General features: G+C 39.3%; 1 protein-coding gene across 1 annotated transcript in view; it reads left to right on the forward strand.

Moving 5' to 3' along the window:
- The window catches only part of EFHC2 (EF-hand domain containing 2), a 65,437-nt gene that overhangs the window by 36,915 nt on the left and 5,342 nt on the right, over window positions 1-23,180 (forward strand). Inside the window, 6 exon segments of the mRNA XM_009646258.2 lie at window positions 2,401-2,566; window positions 3,583-3,725; window positions 8,315-8,511; window positions 13,050-13,183; window positions 18,012-18,209; window positions 18,795-18,887. Of these exon segments, the coding sequence (XP_009644553.2) occupies window positions 2,401-2,566; window positions 3,583-3,725; window positions 8,315-8,511; window positions 13,050-13,183; window positions 18,012-18,209; window positions 18,795-18,887 (931 nt within the window).

Consider the following 23,180-nt stretch of genomic DNA (forward strand, 5'->3'; position numbering starts at 1 on the left):
CCGTAAAACAAGAATTTGCCTGTATGAGTCGTCTAACGTGGCGCGCTGAGTATGTCTGGAGAGGCAATCTTGTCACCAAGGGGGTTTGGGGAGTAGTATTTTGGCGCACGTTTAGATGCGCACGTAGGTACCCTTTTCATGGTGAAGACTGCTCTGGAAATCAGGGAGTGGACTTTCTTTTGCGTGTGGGCTTGGCCTTTGTACTTCTGAATCACAGAAAGGGCACGCGGAGTTTTCACAGAGAAAAACATTGGCGCGGTTTTGCAAAACCCCCTTTTTGACCGACTCGGGTGAAGGTACTAGCTTTTCGAGTCAGACCATATTCTTCTGAGATGTAAAGGCCAAAGGTGGTCTCATTGTGTCTTCAAGTTAAAGAAAAACTCTGACATCTGAATGCTTTTTGTATTTTTCAACTCCGTACTGCTGTTAGGCAAATAAGATTTTAAGAAGCCATGTTGCATTGATCTTCTGACAGAGCCATGTTTAAAACGTTTTAATCACAAACCAAATCAGAAAATGTTCCAAGTGACAGTGGTTTTGTCATTCTTCTCTATTTGCATATTGGAACCCATGCTACAAGCTTGGGTTATTCATTTCTCTTCAGTTCTGGGTAGATGAGTTAGGTTTTAAAGAAAGAACCTTTATTTCATGGGACCTGCTTTTATACACTGGTCACTTAAATCACTCTTTGCCCCCTCGGCTGCATTTTGTGGTCCACCTTCTTCCAGTTTGCCCGTGTGTTTGCCTTTCCTTTACTAGCCCCACCAGCTCTCCCTTCTTCAGGGCAGCATCTCCAGCCCACTCAGGTGTGAAGGTGATGCCCTTCCACGCGGGCAGTGCTGCCCCGGTTGGCTCTGACCTCATTGCGCCCGTGCTGGTGTGGGGAGGGCTCCATGGGTTGCGGCTGGCAGCAAGCTGGGCTTGGGCCACAGCAAAGAGGGCCAGCCGCAGGCAGGGCTGCCCAGAAATCGAGGAAAGTGACTATCCCCCTCTGCTCGGCACTCGTTAGACCTCTTCAAGGTACACTGCGTCCCCTTTTGGGTCTGCCAGGACAGAAAAGACATGGACTAGCCTGGGCAAGTTCAGTGGAGGCCCCAGGATAGTCAGGGCTTGAGGAACCCCCAGGGGAGCCAGGCTTGCTCATCCCGGGAAGGGCCCGGAGCGGCTGCCTGTACGCAGCCATGGAGAGGTTGCTGAGACAGGGCAGCCTGGCTCTTTACAGGGGTATGCATCAGGAGGGTATGAGACAACATGCATAAGTGGAAACAAGAGGCTCAGAGTTGGGTATCAGAAAAAACATTCCTCCCTAGGGCAGGCTGCCAGGGCAGGCTGTGCAGGCTCTGTCATGGGAGGTGTCAAGCCCCAACTGGACACAGCCCTGAGCAGCCTGGTCTGGCCTGGGGCTGACCCTGTCCTGAGTGGGAGACCACACCAGAGACCTCCTGAGGTCCCATCCAACCCGAATTATCCTGTGTTCCTATGATTCATTTGCCTCAGGTCTGCCCATTTACTTTCTCCCATATACAAGTTACTTTTTTCCTCTCACCTTTTCCATTTTCCATTGACCTTATTTAACCAGCAGACTGTATTACTCTGAAGTTTTATGTGAACCCCACTGGCAGCTGGAAGCTGTGTTGCAGCAGAAGAGCAGTGCAAGAAAGCCACAAGAGACAAATGATATAGCAGGATTTTCACCAAGAGAGGAATAAGGAGGGACCGTAGGGCAGCAGGGCTTTTGGGAGCAACCCCCATGGGAAGTGAGTGCAGGTCCCTGACCAGACACGTGTCTGGTGAGTCAGGAATGCTCCCGCTGTATGTCTGGGCTAGTCAGGACCATTGATCACTGCGAGAAAAGCTCCAGACTGGAGAAAATGAGGAAAAACAAAGCTTCCGAAACTCTGGATAAAGCAAGATGTGGACTGAAGTTGTACCTTCAATGTACCAAATTCTTCTTTTATATGTATGATTTAAATAATGAATAAAATTTTATTTATTTATGTATTTATTTTCCTCTGGCAAAAATCAGAGGGCAGAAAACTCATGAGCCAAGTATTTACTTAATCATGTTGTCTGAAAGGATAAAACTGAAAAATTAATTTAGAATTGTTAATTTATTATTTCATCCCATTTTGGAACTCTATTTGTCTTTCATTTTGCCTGTGTATCTTAATGATATTTGTCAGACATTTTAAGATTGTAGATGAAATCCTGAAACCCTTGAAGAAAGAATAATTTCGCTGTTGGCATCTATGGAGTCTTTTTCTACCCTGTAACAGTGGGAGGGATCCTGGTTTGGCTTTGATCAGTGCTCTCTTACAGAAATAGGCTAAGAAGTTTAAATTCTTAGTGGAATGGCTTCATCAGGAGAGAAATAAATAAGTCTTGCTGTCTTTGTTGTAGAGGACTTCACCCCAGTTCCATATAAGGCTCCACCACCTCCAAAAACAGAAAAAACATTTCCTCCTTATACTGGATTTGGTTCCGAAGAGGATTCTCTGTGCTCATGTATGGGTCTGCTTCCCAAGCCTCCCCAAAAAGATTTCAAGAAATTCATGGAGAAAGACAGGTATTTCAGTGAAAAATAATTCCAACTTTTAAAATTAGGTCTTTTTGTGAAGGAAAGAAGTGTTAAGTAGGGATGTCGGGTTTTTTCAGCAAAATACGCAGCTCATCAGACTTTTAAGGGACAGGTGCATGAGGACTGGTTTAGTGACATGGTACTCGAATTTTCTCCAAACTGAGCAAAATTTCTCTTTTGAGAAGGCAAATATTCCAACCTTCCCCTACCTCCTTCCCTTCTGCTGTCTTCAGTGGGAGTTTGATAGAAGTCTTAGCCCAGGACTTAGGAATTTTGTATGCTTCAGCAGTCCGATGCTGATTTGTTTTTCTGTTTGACTTTCTGACATTTACTTTTTTTGTCTACTGAATTTCATGCAATTTACTGTAGCAATATTAAAGCATTAACCCTTTACTTTCCATTATGAAATGGTCTGTCAGGTGGTGGTTGTTGAAGCCTAAGCGGAAAGCAAAGTCACATGCTAGAGAATCACCTGTAGAACCTCTGAAAAAGAAGAAAGCTATTAGAAAAAGGCTTGGGAATGTATTGATGGTGCATATAACAGTACTGTAAATCATCTAAAATGCAATCACTTAAGAAATATCCAACTAGTAAGGTCATCTGGTGGGCCTGATTTTGTGGAGATAATCATCGTATGTATCGCTATTCAGAATTTGATTTGGAAATATACATACCTAAATGTGTTCTTCCTTTATACATTTTCTGGAAAGAAACTTGAAGCTTGATTTGTAACTGAATTTGAATACAAATTCATTCCAGACCTGTAGCAGAGAAGTAATTTTCCACAGAAAATGATTCCTTTCTATCTGGCTGACTCTAGCTGGTTCTGTTAATTTAAGCTGAAAATCGTTTTTGACGAAGTAGGGAATCTTACGCTGCTTCCCCACTTGGTCCAGGAATAATGCAATTAATGTATGTTACAAAACTCGGGAGAATGCATCTCTTAGTAGTGAAAACTTTTCCCGTACTGTTTTTGATTTCTTATCTCTTCTTTTGCTTCTTAGAAGTGGCATGGAAAGTAACACACTGCGCTTCGTTGCAAAACTTGTCACAGATAGTCCTATTGACAAGGATCGGAAATTCATTATTTCCTACTTCCTGAGTGATGACACCATTTCAGTTTTTGAACATACACAGCGAAACACAGGTAAGATGTAGTAATGTCTTGCAATCAGTCCCGGTTGCCCTGCTCATTTGATTAGAGTTTACAGTAAACATTGTGGCCAGACTCAGCACTAGCAGAAGCAGGGATGTGGATTTTTAAATGCAATGGGAATTACAACAGCAGGTCTACTGCATTATCTTGCATAGCTGTATGTCATAGTAATTTATAATCTTCATCACTCAGAATAACGCTGTTCATTGTATGACAGTACCTCACAATATCCTTTGGGAACTGGAGGTTTAATGCATTAGAACTTTTATTACATTTTAATTTGCAAATTTGGCCTTTAAACATTTGCTTTTGTTGTGGATAACATACAGGAATTGCATTGTAACCGAAGATAAATAGGGACAGGAAATGTAAGACATCACGAATGAAGGAGTAAATCCTTTGTTTTGCAAGATTGTGTTATGGTGTTATGAAACCTATACAGCATCCATTGTGCAAAAGTAGCTCATGAAAGTAAAACAGCTGTGATACTTTTTAACATACTTTATCATTAATCAGGTAATGTTGAGCATATAGAGACTGAAGATTGCCCTGTGCTAGTGTCTGGACGTGTGTGTGTAATATTGAACTGAATTTCAAGAGCCAGACTACCAGTGTTTAAGTGACAAATGCTTTGTTACTTCTCAAGTCGCTTGATCACATTTATCCTATTGCTGGAGCACGATCACCCAATGTTGTCATGGTTAAGTTCTTTTGGCCACTGTTGTCTCTTGTAGGCTGCCTCCAACTGGGGATGTGAAAGGTTTTGCGATTCCCAAGCATCTTTTTATTTCCTTGGAGTGTCTTGTGCACAGATGGAAGGACACAGCACTGAGAAGGATGTCAGGAGGTCATTCTGTAACTTGGAGAGATAGGGAAGCCTTGGCTAAGCATGACCCTGTTGGAGAGATTAATGTATTTCTGTGAAGGCCACAAAACATCTGCAGCAACAATTTCAGAGCAGTTAACATCCAGAAGTGCTCTGGCACCTCTCAACATGTGCAATTGAAGGACTGACTCTTAAAAGCTGCTGTCAGCCTCTGATAAAACCATAGAGAGAAAAAAATTGGGAAATCACATTCTCTCAAAGACAAGGGAAAAAGAGTAATAGAAAGTTTATTTAGTTACCATGTTAGGCTCTTGTGGAACCTCTTTTGGTACTGCTTGAATCGCCCTATATCAGATTCTTGGCACAGAGCACCTTAGTGTGGTATTTCAGGTGCACCCTCCAATGGCAACCAGCTCACTGTGCTCAGCACTGACCTATTTGGTACTCTCAGCTCACTGTCCAGAGCAAAGACTGTCCTAGGAAGGACTGTTCACTCCCCTTTGCTTCAGGCTTCAGTGCCAGCAGTTGACTTTCTGAGGTCCAGTTATTCAGTTTACAGTTAAGGACTAAGTATTGTTGTGATCCTATGCTTAAGCCTTTACTGAAAATTATTTCTGATGTTAATCCTTTTCAGACCTATGACGAACATCACATCCATAAAAAAATGAAGATGTGGTGATTATCTAGACCCTTCTGTATTCCCAGAGAATTCTTCCTGTGCCACTGGTGCTACTAAGTCATTTTGAGTGCCCTGCACATGGATAGTTTTTTGGGAAGGCCTGAGCCTTCTCAATGCAAAAAACTTCTAACGGCATCTCTGCGTGTATCCAACTATATTACGAATGCATAAATAGGGGCCTCACACCCAACTAAAATACCAGCAATTCTCTGAGAAATGTTTTGAAAATATGTAGAGTACCTGCCTAGGCTTCAATGAGCATCCCCAGTCAGCTCTGCTCCACTAGCAACATCAAGATTCAGTGCTGCTTTTGGCAGCAGCATCCTGCCGTCATTATTTTACTACTTTCCTGCCATCCAGTGGCCTTTCATTTATGCAACTTCTTTTATTACAGCTAAAGACACATACACTTATGTATATATTTATTATGTAATGCTGCTGTCAGGCTCAAGAGCAGCTTAGTTCTGCTCTAGGGAATGGCAGGTTTGATTGGCATTCTTCATGTCCAGAAACATAAAGGATGCTAAGGGTACAGCTGCACTGCTAAATTAGAGAAGTCCAGGGAACAAGATGGATGTCAGGCCAGAGATTGCTTCCTGGCTTCCTTTTATTTTGGAATGAGAATATATCCTGGGATTGCAGCTGGGGGCCCACTGAACATGGCTGCTCAAACAAAATGTGAAACAATAAATGGGGAAGTTTGCCTACGAACAGTAACAAATGCTTTAAGACACATATAAAAGGCAAATACCTGTAAATGGGTTTTTAACTTCCCTGGGATGTTAAAGTTGATGGAGTAGCTGACTTTCAGAAGTGGTAGAAAGGTGAAGTGGAAGGATGTGGCTAAGAAATGGCCGTTGGAGTGTTTAGTGAGAACAGCCTTGAAGAGGCAGGGTAAGAGGTAGGGAATGGGGCGGGGAGGTAGAGCAGCAGTTGGAAAGAGGCTTGCGACTGCAAGTTTCTTTGTTCCCACCTTCCTTCTTTTCTTTCTCTCTTGCTATCCCTCCCTCATTTTAGTCATGTCTGAAGGAAAAGTGAACAGGTTTCTATGAGGTTAAGAATGAGAAGGCTTTGCAGAGGTCAGGTAAGAGCAGCTAGGAAAAAGGAGTAAGGCAGACAACATGGGAGCGAGAAGAATGCTTGTGTGTGAGAAGGAAAAGTGTCAAAGTAGATGGAGCTGGAGAGAGTAAGCTTGAGCACATCTTAGAGAGGGATGAGTTAAACCAGTAAATGACTCACAAAATAACAACTTGACCATCCCTTTTGTGCACAGGTTCAAAGGGCTATTTTTTGCCCTTTTGCATGGATTGATACAAATTGGCAAGTAAAAATGTTTCAAATCTCAGTCCAAAAATGGAAGTAATAAGTTGCTCTTACTTCTCTCAGTCCAGCAACCTGAAGGTTGCAGAGAAGTACTTCACAATATTAGTAACGCTGTGAAACTGTATTTGAAATGCACAGGGCTGGACATCTTGAAGCACTTGTTGAGATGGGGGTCAAAGCATGAGAACTCTGGCTCCCCATGCAGAAGCTCACAAACCCTTTTTTACTCAGTGTAACACCAAGCCAACAGCTGTACAAACACCTGCAAAGTCTGATCTGATCTTAATGGAAGAGGGTCTTTGGTTGTGGTGTTTATTTTGTGCTTTGAGCCTGGCTCTTGTAGATTTCCATAAAAATTTCTCATCAGGTTTCAGTGTAAAATCTCTAACCTAATCAGATATTTTTGGTTGTTTTCCTTTATACCTCTTGAAATGTACTAACCCGTAACGTTTAAAAAACAATTAAGGGACAGAGGTGTTAAGGTAAGTTTCCAGTCTAAGTGCACAATTGCAGGGAGTTAGAGAGACAAGAGTGAAGTTCCAATCTTGTGGAGACCAGTTCTGTTTAAATATTACAAACAGTTGCCAGGATCAAATAACCTAAAATTTCATATTTGTTTTAATAGCTAGGTGAAAAGGAATGTGTTAAGCTTAGAGCTACATTAGTGGTTTGAATTGTTTTTTGATTCAAACTAGATCTGACCATTGCCATAGTGTATTTTTGTCTTTTGCTTTTATGGCGCTAGCAAAGCAATTAAGACAGACATCAGATCCAAACTTGGTTTAATAAGTAGTTTGGTTTTGACATAAAGTTATAATTTTGACTATAAAAGGCATTTTATTACACTGTTCATCAGCCTTTAATTGGACTTGCATCACGACATCATTAAACATTACGCAAGTATGCTTTTTGGCTTTTGGCTCAAAAGCTCAAATATAAACAGGAAGCGAACCCCAGGCACTCCAGAGTAGTTGTAGGGCACATATCCTGATGAAACTAAACATGTGACAGAACGTTTTCTAGAAAGCTTGGTACATGCAATGCAATCTTGTGGTGCACCAGAAGGTATTACTGGAAAGCGAAATGTTCATTTTCATATCTTACATACCCTTGAGCACCACATGCAGCTTCAAGTGGCACGAATAAAATCATTATAATGTGAAAAGAAATAATGTGACATACCCAGCTCACAAAGGAAATAACAGATCGCAATTAAATTGCATTGGCAGAACAGTATGTGGAAGATAGTGTTAAAAGCCCTTAAAAACAAGTTGGAATTACAGCGCACCAGAATTCATTTGTAGGACCATGCTATCCTAAGTTGTGAATTTTTTTTTTCTTTTTTGTTTTGACAGTTCGAGGATAATTGCCTGCATCTTACATTTTGCATTGTACATTTCTCAAGGGTCAGTCCCAGGGCTGGCAACAGGGTTATGGGAACGATTTGAAGAGGCACATTTCTGTCCCATTTTAAAGAAAAGAGAAAAGGGAAGGTGTTTGGCAGGCATTCAAATGAGATGTGTCACAGAATATGCACAATGTAACTGTTGCTGTGGACACTGGCAGAGACAGTTCTTTCACCAATGAGAGGGAGCAGGAGAGTGTATTATGAGACAAGAAACTCAGGGATGAAAACTAATATTTAAATACAAAACAGCTGGTTTGGGGTGTCTTTTGGGTTTTCTTTTATGGTTTGGTTTTTCTTTCCCCAAGTAAAGCCACAATTAATTATTTACAATTTTATCCCCATAGGGATACTTGGTGGGAAGTTCTTGGAAAGAGGTCGCGTTAAGAAGCCTGGGCAGGAGCTCTTTAAGAGCGAGCCATCTGAATACTTCAAGGCTCAGAATCTGTTTGTTGGAGCCAGAGTTTGTTTCCATGGTCACAACTTTCTTTTGGTGGATGCTGATGAGTACACGTTCAACTACATGGAGAAGCATGCAAATGAGGTGAAGTAGGCTCTTGTTATTTTCTACTGTCTTTAAGGACTATACCTTATCTATATATTTTTCACAATTATTTATACCTAATTTCTTCACCCAAAGTTCACAGCTCAGTGCTGTCTCTCTAGCAATGGATTTAGAAGATGTTAGTTAAGGAGTGCACACAAGCCTGGACGCTCTTTACCATCCATTCCCCTTCTACTGCCTCAACATCCACTCTTACTGTATTAGAGATTGTTAGGAGGTATATCCCAGCCTATTCCTTCTTGAGACTGTTTATAGACTTCTTGTTCCTGAATTTATCTAGCTCTTGTTGAACCTACAGATACTGTCTGCTTCCACAGCTTTCTGTGGCAGCAAGTTGAAAAGTTCACTGCCTACTATATAAGAAAAAATATGATAAAAGAAGTAAGTATCTTTTATCTGTTTTAAACCAGCATCCCACTAGTTTCAATGCCAGTCAGTTCTAGTGTTCTGGGGTTTGGTGAAGATCCACATTCAGCTTATGCACTGCCTTCATAATTTTGTAAATCTCAGTCATTCTTCCCACTCAGCCTAATCCTATCCAGTTAAGAGCCTCACCCTTTTTAGTCTGTCCTTGCAAGGCAACTGTGAGATGTGGAGACTGGAACAATGCACAGTACCCAAGATGTGGGCACATCCAATTTAGAGTCTTACCAATGAGGTTATTTTATTCCCTAACTTGATTTTTTGGGTTCATACATATATATCTGCCAAAAAGCTTCCCTTGTAATATTAGAAATTCATATCACAGTCAGGAATTCAGCCTTACAGTTTGTACTGAGTTTCACTATCTTTTGGTGTTGCCTTCAGAGGGGAGAACAACAATAAATAGAGAGCTAGAGCATGTCTGGTAATGTATGCTTTATGCTCATTACACAAATGGGTGGTAAAGAAGCTCTCATTCACCAAAGCCAGAAATGTATCCAACAGGAGGAAATTGATTGTCCTATAGCAATTGTCTCAGATGTCAAAAAAGAAAGGCTACAGGAATGGAAAACCACATAAGAGTTGCAGAGCATTTTTGTGGGATTTTATGTTGGTTTGGTAAGAAATGTAGATTTCTGGTTTTTTTGATGGTGAAATTTGTGCTGCAATATTTGAATAAAGGTACCCTGATAGACTTGGAAATTTCTGTTATGTGTAGCTCTGACCCAGTCACTCTGAGATGCATCTTAAGAATGCATCAGCTCGGCAGGCAAGGCATTTCTGCATCCCAGTCCCTCTTCTGGTTTGTTGCTTTGGCACAGTGTGATCTTGAACATCAGCGTTTGGACTGAACTGTGCTGTGAAGACTTTGGGGTAACATGTATGCTTCATAGCTCATGGTGGGGCAGCAGCATGAATTGTGTCTTCAGCAGACCTTCTCCAGGGCTGCCCTTTTGCATAGGCTTGTTGAGAGCACCCCTAGGGAAAACGTCCAGGAGGGTTTATCAGGCTATAGTCCTCTGCCCAGCTGTCCAGACCTTTTGTGGATGGAGAAGGGAGAAGGTTCTTACTGCAAGTTTTAACTGCTCCCTGTCTGATGGCTTCACCGAAGTGAGTGAACCTGGAGGACTCCCAAGACGCCAGTAGGCTTATCGTGGTCTTGGAGACTGCGAGTCTTGATGCCATTGTGCTGCTGGGGCAGAGGTAGATGCAACCTGACCCTGTGCTGCCTTTGGGCCACACGCGCTGGTCTCACTCAAATGAAAAAAGCAGAACAGTGTGATTTCTTTGTAAATTAACATGGAGTTAGCACCACCTGCCTTCCCTGGAATAATGAGAAAGGTCTGCAAAATGCTCATTGATGTGAAATGCTACGACTGCTAAATGCTTTAAGCAGTAAAATACAAAGCTATATACATTATGTTTTGTTACTGCTGGATTGTTTCTCCTCCTAGTACAATCAAAACCAAAGCTGTTCTCCAAAACACAAGAGCACATCATTAGATTGTAAATGTTCTTTGGAGCTGCTGTTTCCAGTGATTATCTTGGATCAAACAGATGAGATCTTAGTTTTCCAGACTGAATGATTGTATATTATCAAAATAAAATCTGCAAAATGGGAAGAAGCAACACTAAAAATATGTCTTTAAAGTGAATTTTGAAGTGTTCTTTGCACAGTTAAGTTTTTAAAGCAGCTGGTAGGAAAAAAAAGGTTTATTCTCCCTATGATGGAGGCTATATTCACATCCTTTGAAGTAAGGACGCACCTTGTTTGTCTCAGTTCATCAGGGAATTGCATACTCAAATCGGAAGAACTTCAGCAATTACTAGAGAAGAGCAGAGCTGGAAAAAGGGGAAACAATTTTAAGATGACTGTTGGTTATTTCTAGAATTAGAAAATAAATAATTTGCCTTCTGAGTAGACAGAGGTTTCCTTTCAGCGGAACACATCAGCTCGTTTTCTGATAACTGGTGAAAGAAGGCCAGATGGAATGTCTTTCTTCTGAAAAATGCCATTTTGACCACATTTCTATAGGCATATGTTGATTCGGATTGGTTGATTTTGATTGGTAATCATAGTGCAGGTGAGAATTGATTTTGCTATCATTGAAACATTTGTTTGCCACCATATGAGATATTTGGAAAGTTTTGGTTTTCTGTTTCAAAACTGTATTTATTGTACCATTTTTAAGTCATGGGGAAAGAAAAATCGTTGAGTCTTGTCATTTTGATTGCCACCTGTAGTGAAAGTAACTTTAAGGATCTAATTCTCAAAACTTTTTAACACTTCTAGTTTCTTTTCCAAATTGAGGAAAAAAAGATGTATTTAGAAAGCGTAAATTTGCTTTCAAAGCAGAACATAGGTGTTGTGCGCAGTCCTACTGGTATTACCCAGGTTCGAGGAGGACTCTTGCAGACAAGGCGTCACTGTGCCTCCTTGGAAATGAATTCATCATCTCTGAAGCAGTCTCAGTTGTTCCAACTTTGTAGTCTTCTGCAGCACAAACATGGAGGCTGATTTTACTTCCATTGAATTAAACATAATAACCTCTGACTTAAGCAAGACAATCAAACAAAACTAGATTGTGACTACTAGCATATCGGCAATTACATGAGAAGGGGGGAAAGCGGGTAAAGAGTTATTGCCATGTTGCTCGGATACTCGATGTCTGTGTAGGTGTTTGGAATATGTAGTTTAGAAATAAGATGTAAAAATAACTGCTTTCGAAAATGTAGAGAAGACAGGCTTTAAAATAGACAGAACACTTTGTCCATCTTTAAATATTCTGCTGATTGATTCCTTCTGCCCGGTCTTTTCTCAATCTCTGTTCCTTTCTTTTTCAGCAAAAAGCTGTGTGCTTTCAGCCCAAACAATAACAGCTTGGGGAGGGGATTGAAAAATATGCTGTCTCTAAAACTTCTTGATTGCTGGGCCGGCTGCTCCACACCACTGCCTTGTGTGGCATTGCATGCCAGGGTTGTACCTGGAGCAGTTCTGGCATATGCAGCAATGGTTTTCTCTAAATCTGAGGATGTTACCTGCAACCACTGATGTATTTATTAAACTTGGATCACTTTATACTGCTCTGGCAGTGTCATAGGGACTTAAGATACCCTTTTCTTAGATCCCTTTGAACTGATACAATGCTGTAGACAGACTTCAGCGTAATTAAGAGTGAGGCCCAATCTCTGTTGTGATTAGGTACTTAATACCAGTTATACCAAATTTGAAATAATTGCTAGTTAAAACATCATTGCTTACTGGAAGAAATGGGAGAAAACTATTTTCGGACAGTTCATTGTGTTTTGTAAATTAGGTAGACATGAGAGATGTAAGGGCATATATCAGATACTGGTGCTTGGACTCAACCCCTATTTAATGACTAAGTACATAGATGTTTTATGTTAAAAACTAGTACAGCAAATTAATCTTTGGTAGAGCTCTAATGCAGCAATCTGAATGTAGGGTGGAAGCTTAAGTGCTTCAGTCCTGTTTATCTGAATTAATTTTTATTTTAATGGCCTATATTTAGGAGAAATAAGCATTCTTACACAACAGGAAAAAATGGTTCCTAACAAATTTCCAATCTGCTAATGCTGAGTATGTAAAACAGCACACTCAGTCTAATATGAATGAGAATATCTGTTCAACAGTTCATCGGAGACAGTGGTGAAAAGATTAGTTTTAGCGCGGTGAATTTTATTAATGGAGAATTAAGTGAGATGCACCAACACCAAATGAGGACCAAGTTATTAGGACTGTATTAGATGTTTCTGCTTCTGCTTTCGCAATTCAGTGTTTGAAGCAAAAGTGTCCTTTTATGTAGCTGGAATAAGGTTTCTGGGAGCGCATGGTCTGATGATTTTTCTTTAATTTTTTATATTCTCAGTAGGAGGCAATTTTTTTTCAGGAGCAAGCTTCCCTCCAAACTTAACACAATGCTGATTTATGCATTTGAAGTGAGACAATGAAGAAACTAATAATACTTAGGAGTTCAACATTGCCCTGCATCTTGACGACTCTTGCTGGTATATTCATAGTTGGTTGCACAGTGCCGTTCTCTCTAATCTACGTCTTGCTTTCCTTTGTTAAGTTCTCCGTGGCTGACATTGGAGTCATCCTCAAGAAACTGAAAGACATAGCTGAACCTCGTTCCCGAGAAATCAGACAGGAGTTTGCAGCCTCTGACCCTGAACATAGCAAGGTGATTGAGTATGACCCTTTCAGGTAAGACTGGATTTTTTTTGTTAATATGTAATGAAGGCATGTTCCCCAAAAATGTATAGAGCATGACTGTTTCTTGATGCTTTCTGCACATGTTAGCTGACAAATGGGATGATACATTTGTTTTGCATTTACTTGGAGACTGTATGTGAAAAAGAAAGTGAAAAAAAGAGAATGCAATAGTTTCAAGTAAGCTGAAAAGCACAACTAAAATCTGTCTACTTTTTATGGAGCTGGCACAGGGTGTTGTGAAGAAGGGTAAGTCAGCAGTAATACGTACACTGAAGGATAAAGCAAAGCCTATCCTGAGAAAGTCAAGGAAATTAATTTAAAAAGTTTTGGAATTCAAGAGTTTGAGTTGGCCTCCTGAAAATTATTTGGGGTGTGAATCATTGATAAACAAGAGAGTCTTCGCAGGACCACGGTGTATTGAAATTATAGGATGCAGTGATAAGCCTCTTTAAAAAAGACTGAAGTAGTGAGAGCAATGATTAATGCTTGAGTAGTCATTTCAGCAGAGATAGGGTGAGGAGATACCTGGATTCTGGCAGTGATCCAGACATGGCAATGGATAAATATATAGATACTTGAAAGAGGAAGTCGTGTTCAAATGCAAGGTGATTTCAGTTTGTCCTCCAGCCAGAATACTTGTGCATATGAACTGTGTTGGGTACTGGTGAAGATAATGATTTGGAACAGAGATTTTACCTAGAAACATTTTGGCTTTCACAGTGGTAATACACTACGTATTTAGGAAGTGTCATAATAACTAAAACATATAAGTAGATGTATGTTGTGTGGAATATCATCCCTACAGGAATGTTAACCAAGGCAGAAATTGCTTCTGAAATATCTCAGAAGATATATAGCTATATGTCAGCAGAAGGTTCTTCCAGCAATTCAAAGTGAAAGTAGTGAGAAATTAAGCTGGTATTCAGAAATGAAAAATAAGTGATTCAAAGGTAGGATTCAAACTAAGAGGCCGCAGTTATTGGCAGTTTTCAGTAAAAATATTTCTAGACTCAACAGAAGCAAGATTCTGAATTGTTAACCGTGTTAGGAAGGACAATGTTATTACTAGAGTAAGAAGTGGAGAAAATTGAAAGTTACTATATATCTGGAGAAACTTTATAGCACTTGGAAAAGAGGTTTACTATATATACACAATAACTTTTTAAAATCAAATAATTATGGTTTTGGTTCAAATTATGAAATAATAATCTGCAAAACTTTGTCTTCTTATGTGCACTAAGAGCAGGTCAATGTTTTGGAACATTTGCATGACGAAATTGGTGGAGCACACTTTTAGGAGGGACAATTGTGCTTTTAAACAGCAGGGAAAGATTTTTATTTTATCAAGAAGAGGCTCAGTTGAGTGTAAATTTAATCACAGTCATACTCTGTGCAGCTGTGAACTGCCCAGCTGTTTAATTTAGGCTAGTGCTGTTCTGTGGCATGGAGTAAGTAAGATATGTCTAATTATATGGTATTGAGGCACTTGGTTTCAGCAATGAAAATGCAGTTATCCCTCTCCATGAGTAAGAGAGAAAGCAGGGGAATCCACGTAATACTGGGTTTTTTGGCCTCAGTGCTTGCCTGGGCCTGTGTGAGCACCTACTAATGGTCTACACCTCTCCTTCGGTGGGACCTCAGGGGGTCTAACAGGAAGCATTCACACTGCCAGGGGAAGAATTTGCCTCTAAGGAACAACTTTGAACAAGTTAAACAACTTCCATGCTTTACAGTGGTAGTAGATTTTGTTTCTGTTCATTCATATTATATCTAGTAATCTAAAGGCTGCCTTATTTTTACTATCCATGTATCTTATTTTAGAACAAAAGAAACATTTTTAATGCCAAAGACAAGAGCACTTCTTTGCATCTGTGAAAAGCCAAAGATATTTTTCTGTGAATAGAATATTTATTTTTTTGTTCAGTGTTGTGTATTATCTTGTGTACATCACTGTTTATTTTTAATCTGTCATGGCATTTCATGATTATAACTAACTACAAATTATATTTTTAGTACAGGCAATTATCCTGAAGTGACAGCTTCAACCAGCATGATAATCCTCTTTTCTTATCTTAAATACAGCTAAAGCTTTACTGTGCTCTGAATTTGGCTGTTCAGATTTCTTCCTTTCTACCTATGTAATTTCATATGAGCTGTATTTAAAAGTAGTGAAGCAGAATTGTAATTATACGACTTTAACTACTTTCAGAACCCAAATCTACAGCACATCATCCAGGAAATAAATACGTGGTGTATATTGAAGCTATCCTCTAAGCTATCGTTAAAACTGTTGAAAGCTTTGTTAAAAGGAGAAGAAAAAAACCCCTAAAACTTAGATGCCTGTGCATCACACGGTCCTGTCCAGACTGCTTTTTCTCATAAGCTACTGGCAAGACTGTTCGCTGTCAGAGACAAAGAACCATGTGGATTTAACAAAGATGCCTATCTTCAATTCAGCTTGAGAAACAGCTCTCTTAAGCAGTTAATCATTATTCCTTCTTTCTCTACCAAATTCAGATTGCAATCTGTCTTATTCTTCTAGAACAACAAAAAAAAAAAAGTAAAAAGATAACTAAGCTGTGGGAACAATTTTTACAGCTTGTTTCTTTTTGTCAGGGAGAGTTTAGATGTAGTTCTATTTGTGAATCTTGGGTCTCACTCGTTAGTCCCTAGCAATCCCTAGAATATTCCTTAATTCCCACACGAGACAATAATTTTATCTGGGGGCTTTGGTGACTTGATTGTCACTGACTGGCTAGAGAAAATAAAAGACCTTTAAAATCCTGACCCTGGAAAAATCTGTGACGTGTGGAAATCCAGTCTGTGGAAATACTCAGGTGGGTGATGTATCTACATGCTTTCAGCTTCGCCAGCCCAAGCGTTTAGAGCGCCAGGCTTATCAGGCAGTATTGTCCTCTTCTTTGTGTTTGCAGTAGTATTACTGCAGGCTCCAGGAAAGAGGCTCCAGTTTTGACTGGATCTCTGAATGCTGCTACAATATAAATAATAATATTCAGTAAGTGGAATAATAATACTGACAAGATAGTGATAATATTAATAGATGGACCAAGTTTTGGTCATTGAGTTTGCCTAACCCCACGTAAGGTTTGCTACTGTCAACCGTTGTCTTCTCCTTACATTTATCTCCTGCCACTGCAAATAAAGGATCTTTCTGGTTTATTTAACATGAAAAAAGCAGAAGTTGAATCAAAGTAGACACTATACAGTGTTTAGCATCCTTTTTTTGACTAGCTGTGTAAGTGCAATCATTTTCTATGAAGAGATAGCTTCATTTGAACAGGACCGCAGAAGTCTCTGAGAGGAAGCAAGTGAAAAATTATGTTTGTTGATAAAATTTTGCAATTTGGAAGGGTACAAAGTTTCTGTGCTTTCCTTTCACGTGTGGATGCTAAGAGACTCGTTATCAGATTCCTTCAAGAATTTAACTGTTCTCCAGCCAGAAGTTTGAGTCTTGTGTCAGAACTTTGTGCGTCACTAGTAAGTTTTTCCATTTGTTTTCAAAGATCAGTATATAATCACAGTGATGCAACGCCCTCAAGGGTACCACAAGGTACAGCTCTAATTGCATCAGCAATTACAGTGAAGTTTATTCTTAGTGCAGTTTATCCAGAAGTATTATATAGAATTAATCTAATTTTGATTGATGCACATATGCCTATGTTGATGCTCGCTGTTAAATAAAATCCTGTTGAACTTGAGTTCACCACAGGCAGCCATTTGGGTTCATAACACCAACATATATTTACACTAAGCCAAGTTTGACAAGAGGCCTTGAAACAGCTGAAGTAACCTACAATTCACTCCAGTGAATTTTTTCCAGGAGAGCAGGAAGCCTCCTAGGTTTCCTTGCATACCTCACTGCTGATGTTTTTCTTCCCTTACTGTGTGTCAACATCCAGGACATATGAAGAACTCTGTAATCACTGAAGGCGACAAAACCCCTACTACAAAGACAATGTAGTCTTTAAAATTAGTCCTTCTCTTCCCTCCACCAACAATATAAAGCAGAGGGAGATTGTTCTGAACTGTAATTGCTAGTCCTGGTTCTTAAGCTCCAAAGCTTGTGTCCACTTACTGATATACTACAAGTGCTTTCAGGAGCTTCCCCAGAAATCACTCCAGCTCTATTACCAGCAACAAATTCTTGATATTAACAGGAATGACTAGTCATTCAGTGCCAACACTGGCCCATCAGATGGATCTCAGGAACATTTCTTATTCCTTGGGTTTGGCTGATTCGTCTGAGCAGCACAAACGATCTGAGGAGAGCACATCTCAGGCACTTCCCTGCATGGGATCTGGCTCTCTGCTGACAGTGTCCAGGCATAAACTGGTCTTGCGACTGCCTCCTGTCTTACATTCTTGCCAGGCGGGCTTGTGATTACAAGTTGGGTGTAATTTTCTGCCCACCCTCTGTGACCAATTTCTGTTTCACTTTCTCTAGCTTTCTCCTGAAAGCTGCCCAACAGGCACAGCTTTCACGATGCTGCTAATCTATGCCAGTATGGCATCTCCGGTAAATGGTTTCAGTCATGATTATTATGGGGTTTTGTATGTATAAATGACTATTGAGCAAATGTGGGCATTCTGCAAAAGTTTTAGAGTTCAGGTAATTTCCATTATATCTCCTTGAACAGATCTGCATCTCAAATTTAAGTAAATATGTTCTTTAAAGTTCTAATTACAGCATTCTATAATGAGTGCACTTTAGTCCTTTTTTTCCCTGAAATTTAGTGATTATTAACTGTTTTTAACTCCTTTACTTAAAACTAATGTACACTGTTGTTTTTGTGAACAGAAATTTGATACTCAGTATCACTGATGGAGCATTTTCAGAACATGAAATTATGACTCTTGGGCGCTATTACAGTGTGAGAGACGAATATGAAACGGACCTCCAACTTCTCCTTGCAGTGGCTCAAGAGCAACTGAAGAAAAATAGGTTTGAGAATTTTGAACAACTGTCTGCTGTGCTTCTATACAATGACCGTGAAAAGTAAGTATCCTCTATTTATCCTAAGCTGTTATTTGGGAAGCTCTGCTTGTAAACCTACCTACTTTCTGTTTGTTGCTGAACAAATGATATATTGTGGCAAAAGAATATTACTTTTAATGTTAAGCCTCTCTCAGCACTTGACAGTAGACAAGAAAAGGATAGCCTTTTGGTCTCTTTTTAATTTTGTTTGTGGACTTTTTGTTATAGCTGCTGTACTGAACATTCTGTGACATAATCAGATGCCCGTTCACAGGCAAAACACAGTATTTTAAATCAAAGAGGAAAAATAGTGATTTAAGGGAAAAAAGTGAAGGATTTGTCACTGATTCTTTATATGACTCATTTGCCCTTTTTGTTCTCTGATGTCACAGATAAAAAATCACAGAGAATCACTAAGGACCTCAGTGTGTGGGAGACGCGCACTTCAAGTTTCTCGGCTTTGTAATAGCAGAATTTATAAAACCTTTTATTCTTTACCTCTACCCCAATATTCCTCATGCGTTTTCCTATTCACATAACAGTCACGTGAAGTAAATCTGTAAAATACCTAATGTAACTTCTTCCCCTTTCTTTCTGTTTGTGTAGATGTGGAGTGCTGCCCCATGAGATGTGCAGGACTATTTGCAAGTCCTTTAAGTTGCCAGTGGCTGATGATGATCTGCAAGCTTTACTGACCATGTAAGTTAAGGGCAGATAGTATGACCTGCATGCATGGGTGCAAATCAATGCCAAATATCTACTGCAGACACAGTTCTTATATAAATGACAAATTCTTAATATTAATAATTTCATTATGCTGATTTTGTCCCTATACACATGTGGACTTTCCTATTTATAGAATCGCTATTATCAACTAAGGTGCATCCATCTTCGCAACTTCTCTTCATTTTGTCTGGTATGGTAGGTCATCTGGGTTTTGCCCGAATTCTATGGAATTAGACATATGGGAATCAACTGCTGATACTTACCATTATCAATGAGATTTACTTTTTCTGCATTAGTTGTTCCTCTGTATATGTAAGGTAAAACCAATAATCTGATGAAAGTGCATTATGTGAGCTTTAAAAAACGTACCAAGAGGAATACAATGAAATGTCCTTGAATGAAGTAGACAGCATCAGGAGTAAACAGAAGTGATTCTACTCCCATTAATCTCACCTGAAACATATTTTACTGTAATTTTCAAAAAGGAAAAGGAGTGTTGGCATGATTTTGGTATTTTTCCATGGCACGTTTGAGTGTTTCTAGACAAATTGCTTGGCTAGCTGTATTAATGGGAATAGAAGTGAAAAGAACTATTATTCAGTGCACTTGTATTAAAAGCTAGAGTTCAGAGTAGCCTGTGGTATTTTGAACACTCATGTCATGTTGAGTTTGGTTTTACTGGACAGATTTTCTGTAACAGGTTTAAATGCATGCTCACTGGTCTCTTCTTTCCCTTGTGGGGAATTCTTAAACGTTTTGTCTGTGCCTGCGTACTGTGTTAGAAGCAGGAGCAGGTCTTGTCTTCTGTAGAGATCAGATGCTTTCAGGTAGATTTGCTTCTTGATTTCAGGAGGAATTGCAAACTAAGCATCTTGATTTATCAAATAATGAAGAGGCTCTTGTCAGGCAGAAATGTGAAATCCATTTTAGTAACGCATCTTTGGACTGCAAGCAAGACTTCCTACTTAAATCAGTATCAACAAGTCTGCTTTAAGAAGCCTAAGGGACTATTTTTCACAAAGCCCCCATTTCCAGACCAAAAACTTTCAGAACAGTTCCCTGCAGTAGCCAGATGGACAACTTTGGCAATTTGTTTGCCGTTCATCACTTCTGACAGTTAGGTTACAAGCATTAGTCATTAGAAGCATGTCTGAATTTTTGCATTAATCTAAACTCATTTTTTAGGACTCCCGCTAAGCTGCCCAACACAAAAAGTGTTGGAGGACAATTGAGATCCTGTACTAGACAAGGAGTTCTCATAGTTTCCACTTCATAAAGGCTGAAATTGAATAGATGCACAGACAAGGGACTGGAGGTTTTCCTTTATGTACTAACTCAATGCTGATGAAAAACAGACAAGCCTGACACATCATAGGCTCCAGAGACATGTTTATTGTTTGCGAATTTATACCAGGGAAGGCTTTTGTGAGATGAACCTCTTCTCTCCTGAAAAGTCTCAGTGTAGGCAGTGAAAAAGAAAAAGCCCAGTACACTATAATAAAAATTAGAGATAATCTTAGATGACAAGGAGGAGACTCAGGGTTGGATTTCACCCAGCTTTAGGCAGGTACCCATGACAGCTGAAATAGAATTCAGCCGCTGTAGGTTCTTTCTGTAGGTGATGGAGAAGGAGAGAGTTATCTCCTCAGCCTGTATAAGAGCTGGATTTCTAAATTACCATCCATCTTCCTTTGTTTCTAAAGGGGCTGTGGCCAGCCTCTATTGCAGATTTCTAAATGAGAAAGGTAAATGGTGTGAAGCTGGGCCTCAGACATCAGTGTGAGAAGTACTTTGTATGATAGAGTGCTAAGTGTAATGCCAGTTCTAAGTTACAGTATCAGCTGCTTCGAAAAATGGCACTTTATGTGGTGAGTCACTGCACTGCAGATAAGAAGGAAGATGATTGTCATGTTCTTAATAATGTGAGCAGTTGGCACTGCTTGGTAAATTTATTGTTTCATGAGGGTGCAGAGTCAGGGAAAGATTTTTTTTGAAGTCTATTTAATAGGAGTTAATTTCCAGTAATCTGGAAATCGAAGAGTAGAGTTGGCTGAATGAGATTTAGACTTTTCTCTTCCTTTCCTTCTGCTTCCTGTAGTTTTCTTTGAGACTGAAAAATTATGGAACAGGCAGGTTTATTGTTAACAAAGAACAGTCTTGCTCCTGGGGAATATGCAGTTCAGTGTGGGCAAAGTTTGTCAACAATATTCTTTCCTTGGATTTTTTTTGGATGAGGAAGCATGTGGTTTTGTGTCCATTGACGTTTCTGAAGCAAGTGGTGGTGGTGTTCCTACTGTGTGTATCTGTATTTATGAAGGAAGAAAATCGTACAATAAAAGTTGTTGGATGGATTCCCACAAAATCAGTATATGTAGCTAATGCACTAGCTGGACCCTATTCAGCTATAAAATTATGCTGGGCAATGTGATCAGATAATAGCTGAAGACTGAAGCTATGTGTTTATTCAGCTTTGCTATCTGAGATTAGGTGGCAAAGACTTTCTGTAGGACTTAATGGTTGTATTTTTCCATTTTGAAAGGCAATGCTGTTAAAGTGTTCATTATTTACGTTTGTAAATTATACTGCAATGATCTGTCACTTATTAAAAGCATGAGATGGGACTAGAAGTTACTGTCTGATTTTGTGGTCACCTCCAGATGACCCAAGGCTTTACTTGCTGTACCCAAAGACCATTCATTTTTCACAGAGAGCAGGGAGAATTTGCACAAAGACTGTGAGGTTTCATAAGACCCTTTCAGATCATCTCTCTAGAATAAATTTGTATTTTTAATTGTGGGATGATGGAATAGTAGGATTTAGGTTCCCAACAATGTGTCCATTTTTCCAATTTACCTGAGCTGGCTTATTAAAAAGTATTTCCTTTCTCCATCAGCATTTTCTCACTCAGTTTTTTAATCACAATGTATTAAGGAACACAGATGTTACACAATTGTTTCTGCCAGAAAACTGCAGTAGTCATTATAAGCCTTTTTAAATTTATGCAGGCATAATAAACAATTATAGTTTGTTTAATAAATAAATGTTGCTAAAGTGCTTAAGTAATTAATTTAGGGGTTTTTGTTTCTGTTATTTTTATTTACTGCAATGCTAAATGTATGCTAACAAGGACTTAAAAAGATGCAGTCCTTCCCCAGAGGGTATATAAACAGCTGGCAGATAAGGAAAGAAAAAATGGAGGGAAGAAAGAATGGATGACAAGTTTACAAGTATTACATGTTGATTGTTCCATGTTAGTTTAGCTGTTAAGCATATGTCTCTATCTTTTAAAACAAATCTTTTAATTTCTGTTAAAAGTGGCTGTGTAATTCTTCACCTCTCCACAGTACCAGGGAGAGACTGTCGGGACTCTGGAGGGGGGCTTGTTGTTTTGAAAAAGTTAACAATGGGCCTCCTACATGGTCATCCTAGTTCTCAAGTCACTCATATGCCAGGCTAGGCCACTCCTGCCTGCTTAGCTTTTCCCTGCTGTGTGGCTGGGTAATAATTTTTTTACCTAGTTGCCTACCTGTAATGATTTTTTTTAGGGCTGACCTATTTCTTTCAAGAAGCAAACCCTTTTCCTGCTACAGTAAGTGTCTTGGTAGCAAAAGCAAGATTGGAAAAGTTCACAAGATCTTTCTCCTACGTTCTGTCTTCTGCTCATTACCTATGATGCCTGAGACTCCCTATGCCATTTGTGATTAAAAGGCTCTCTAGCATTAATATTTGCATCTCTTAAAAGAAATTACTTCTGTTATTCAGTATGCTGAGGAACTAATGGTTGAATTTATAGTTGTTCAAGACGTGAATAAATATATACACAAGATGGTAGCCATTACATAATTCATACTAATCAGCTTCATAGACTTGTCCATGTTTCCTGTTTTAAATCTTTTCATATGAGCAGTTTATGACAATTTAGGTGTATACCTGTGTTACACAGAGAAATATCTCTGTATCAACCAGGCTTAAGAATTCCAACATTTTCTCTAAGGTTAAACTAGCATGATGCTTCTCCTCTATTATTATCAGATTGACTCCATAATAAATGCTATTCAAAACTAAGGAATTAAAAAAACTCTGCATATACATTAACTTTTCACATAAATTTTTGGGTTACAGATTTCTTGATGGGAAAGAAAAAATACTTGTAAGTAGCCTTTCCTTACCAAAGCATCCTCAGGAATGGTCATAGTGTGATTTAACCAGGTTTTTCACATATCTGGAGCATTTAATTATGAATAGATTTTTAGAAGCAGAAGTGTG

This window comes from Egretta garzetta, unplaced genomic scaffold, assembly GCF_000687185.1.
Source record: "Egretta garzetta isolate BGI_Z169 unplaced genomic scaffold, ASM68718v1 scaffold70, whole genome shotgun sequence".
NCBI lineage: Eukaryota > Metazoa > Chordata > Aves > Pelecaniformes > Ardeidae > Egretta > Egretta garzetta.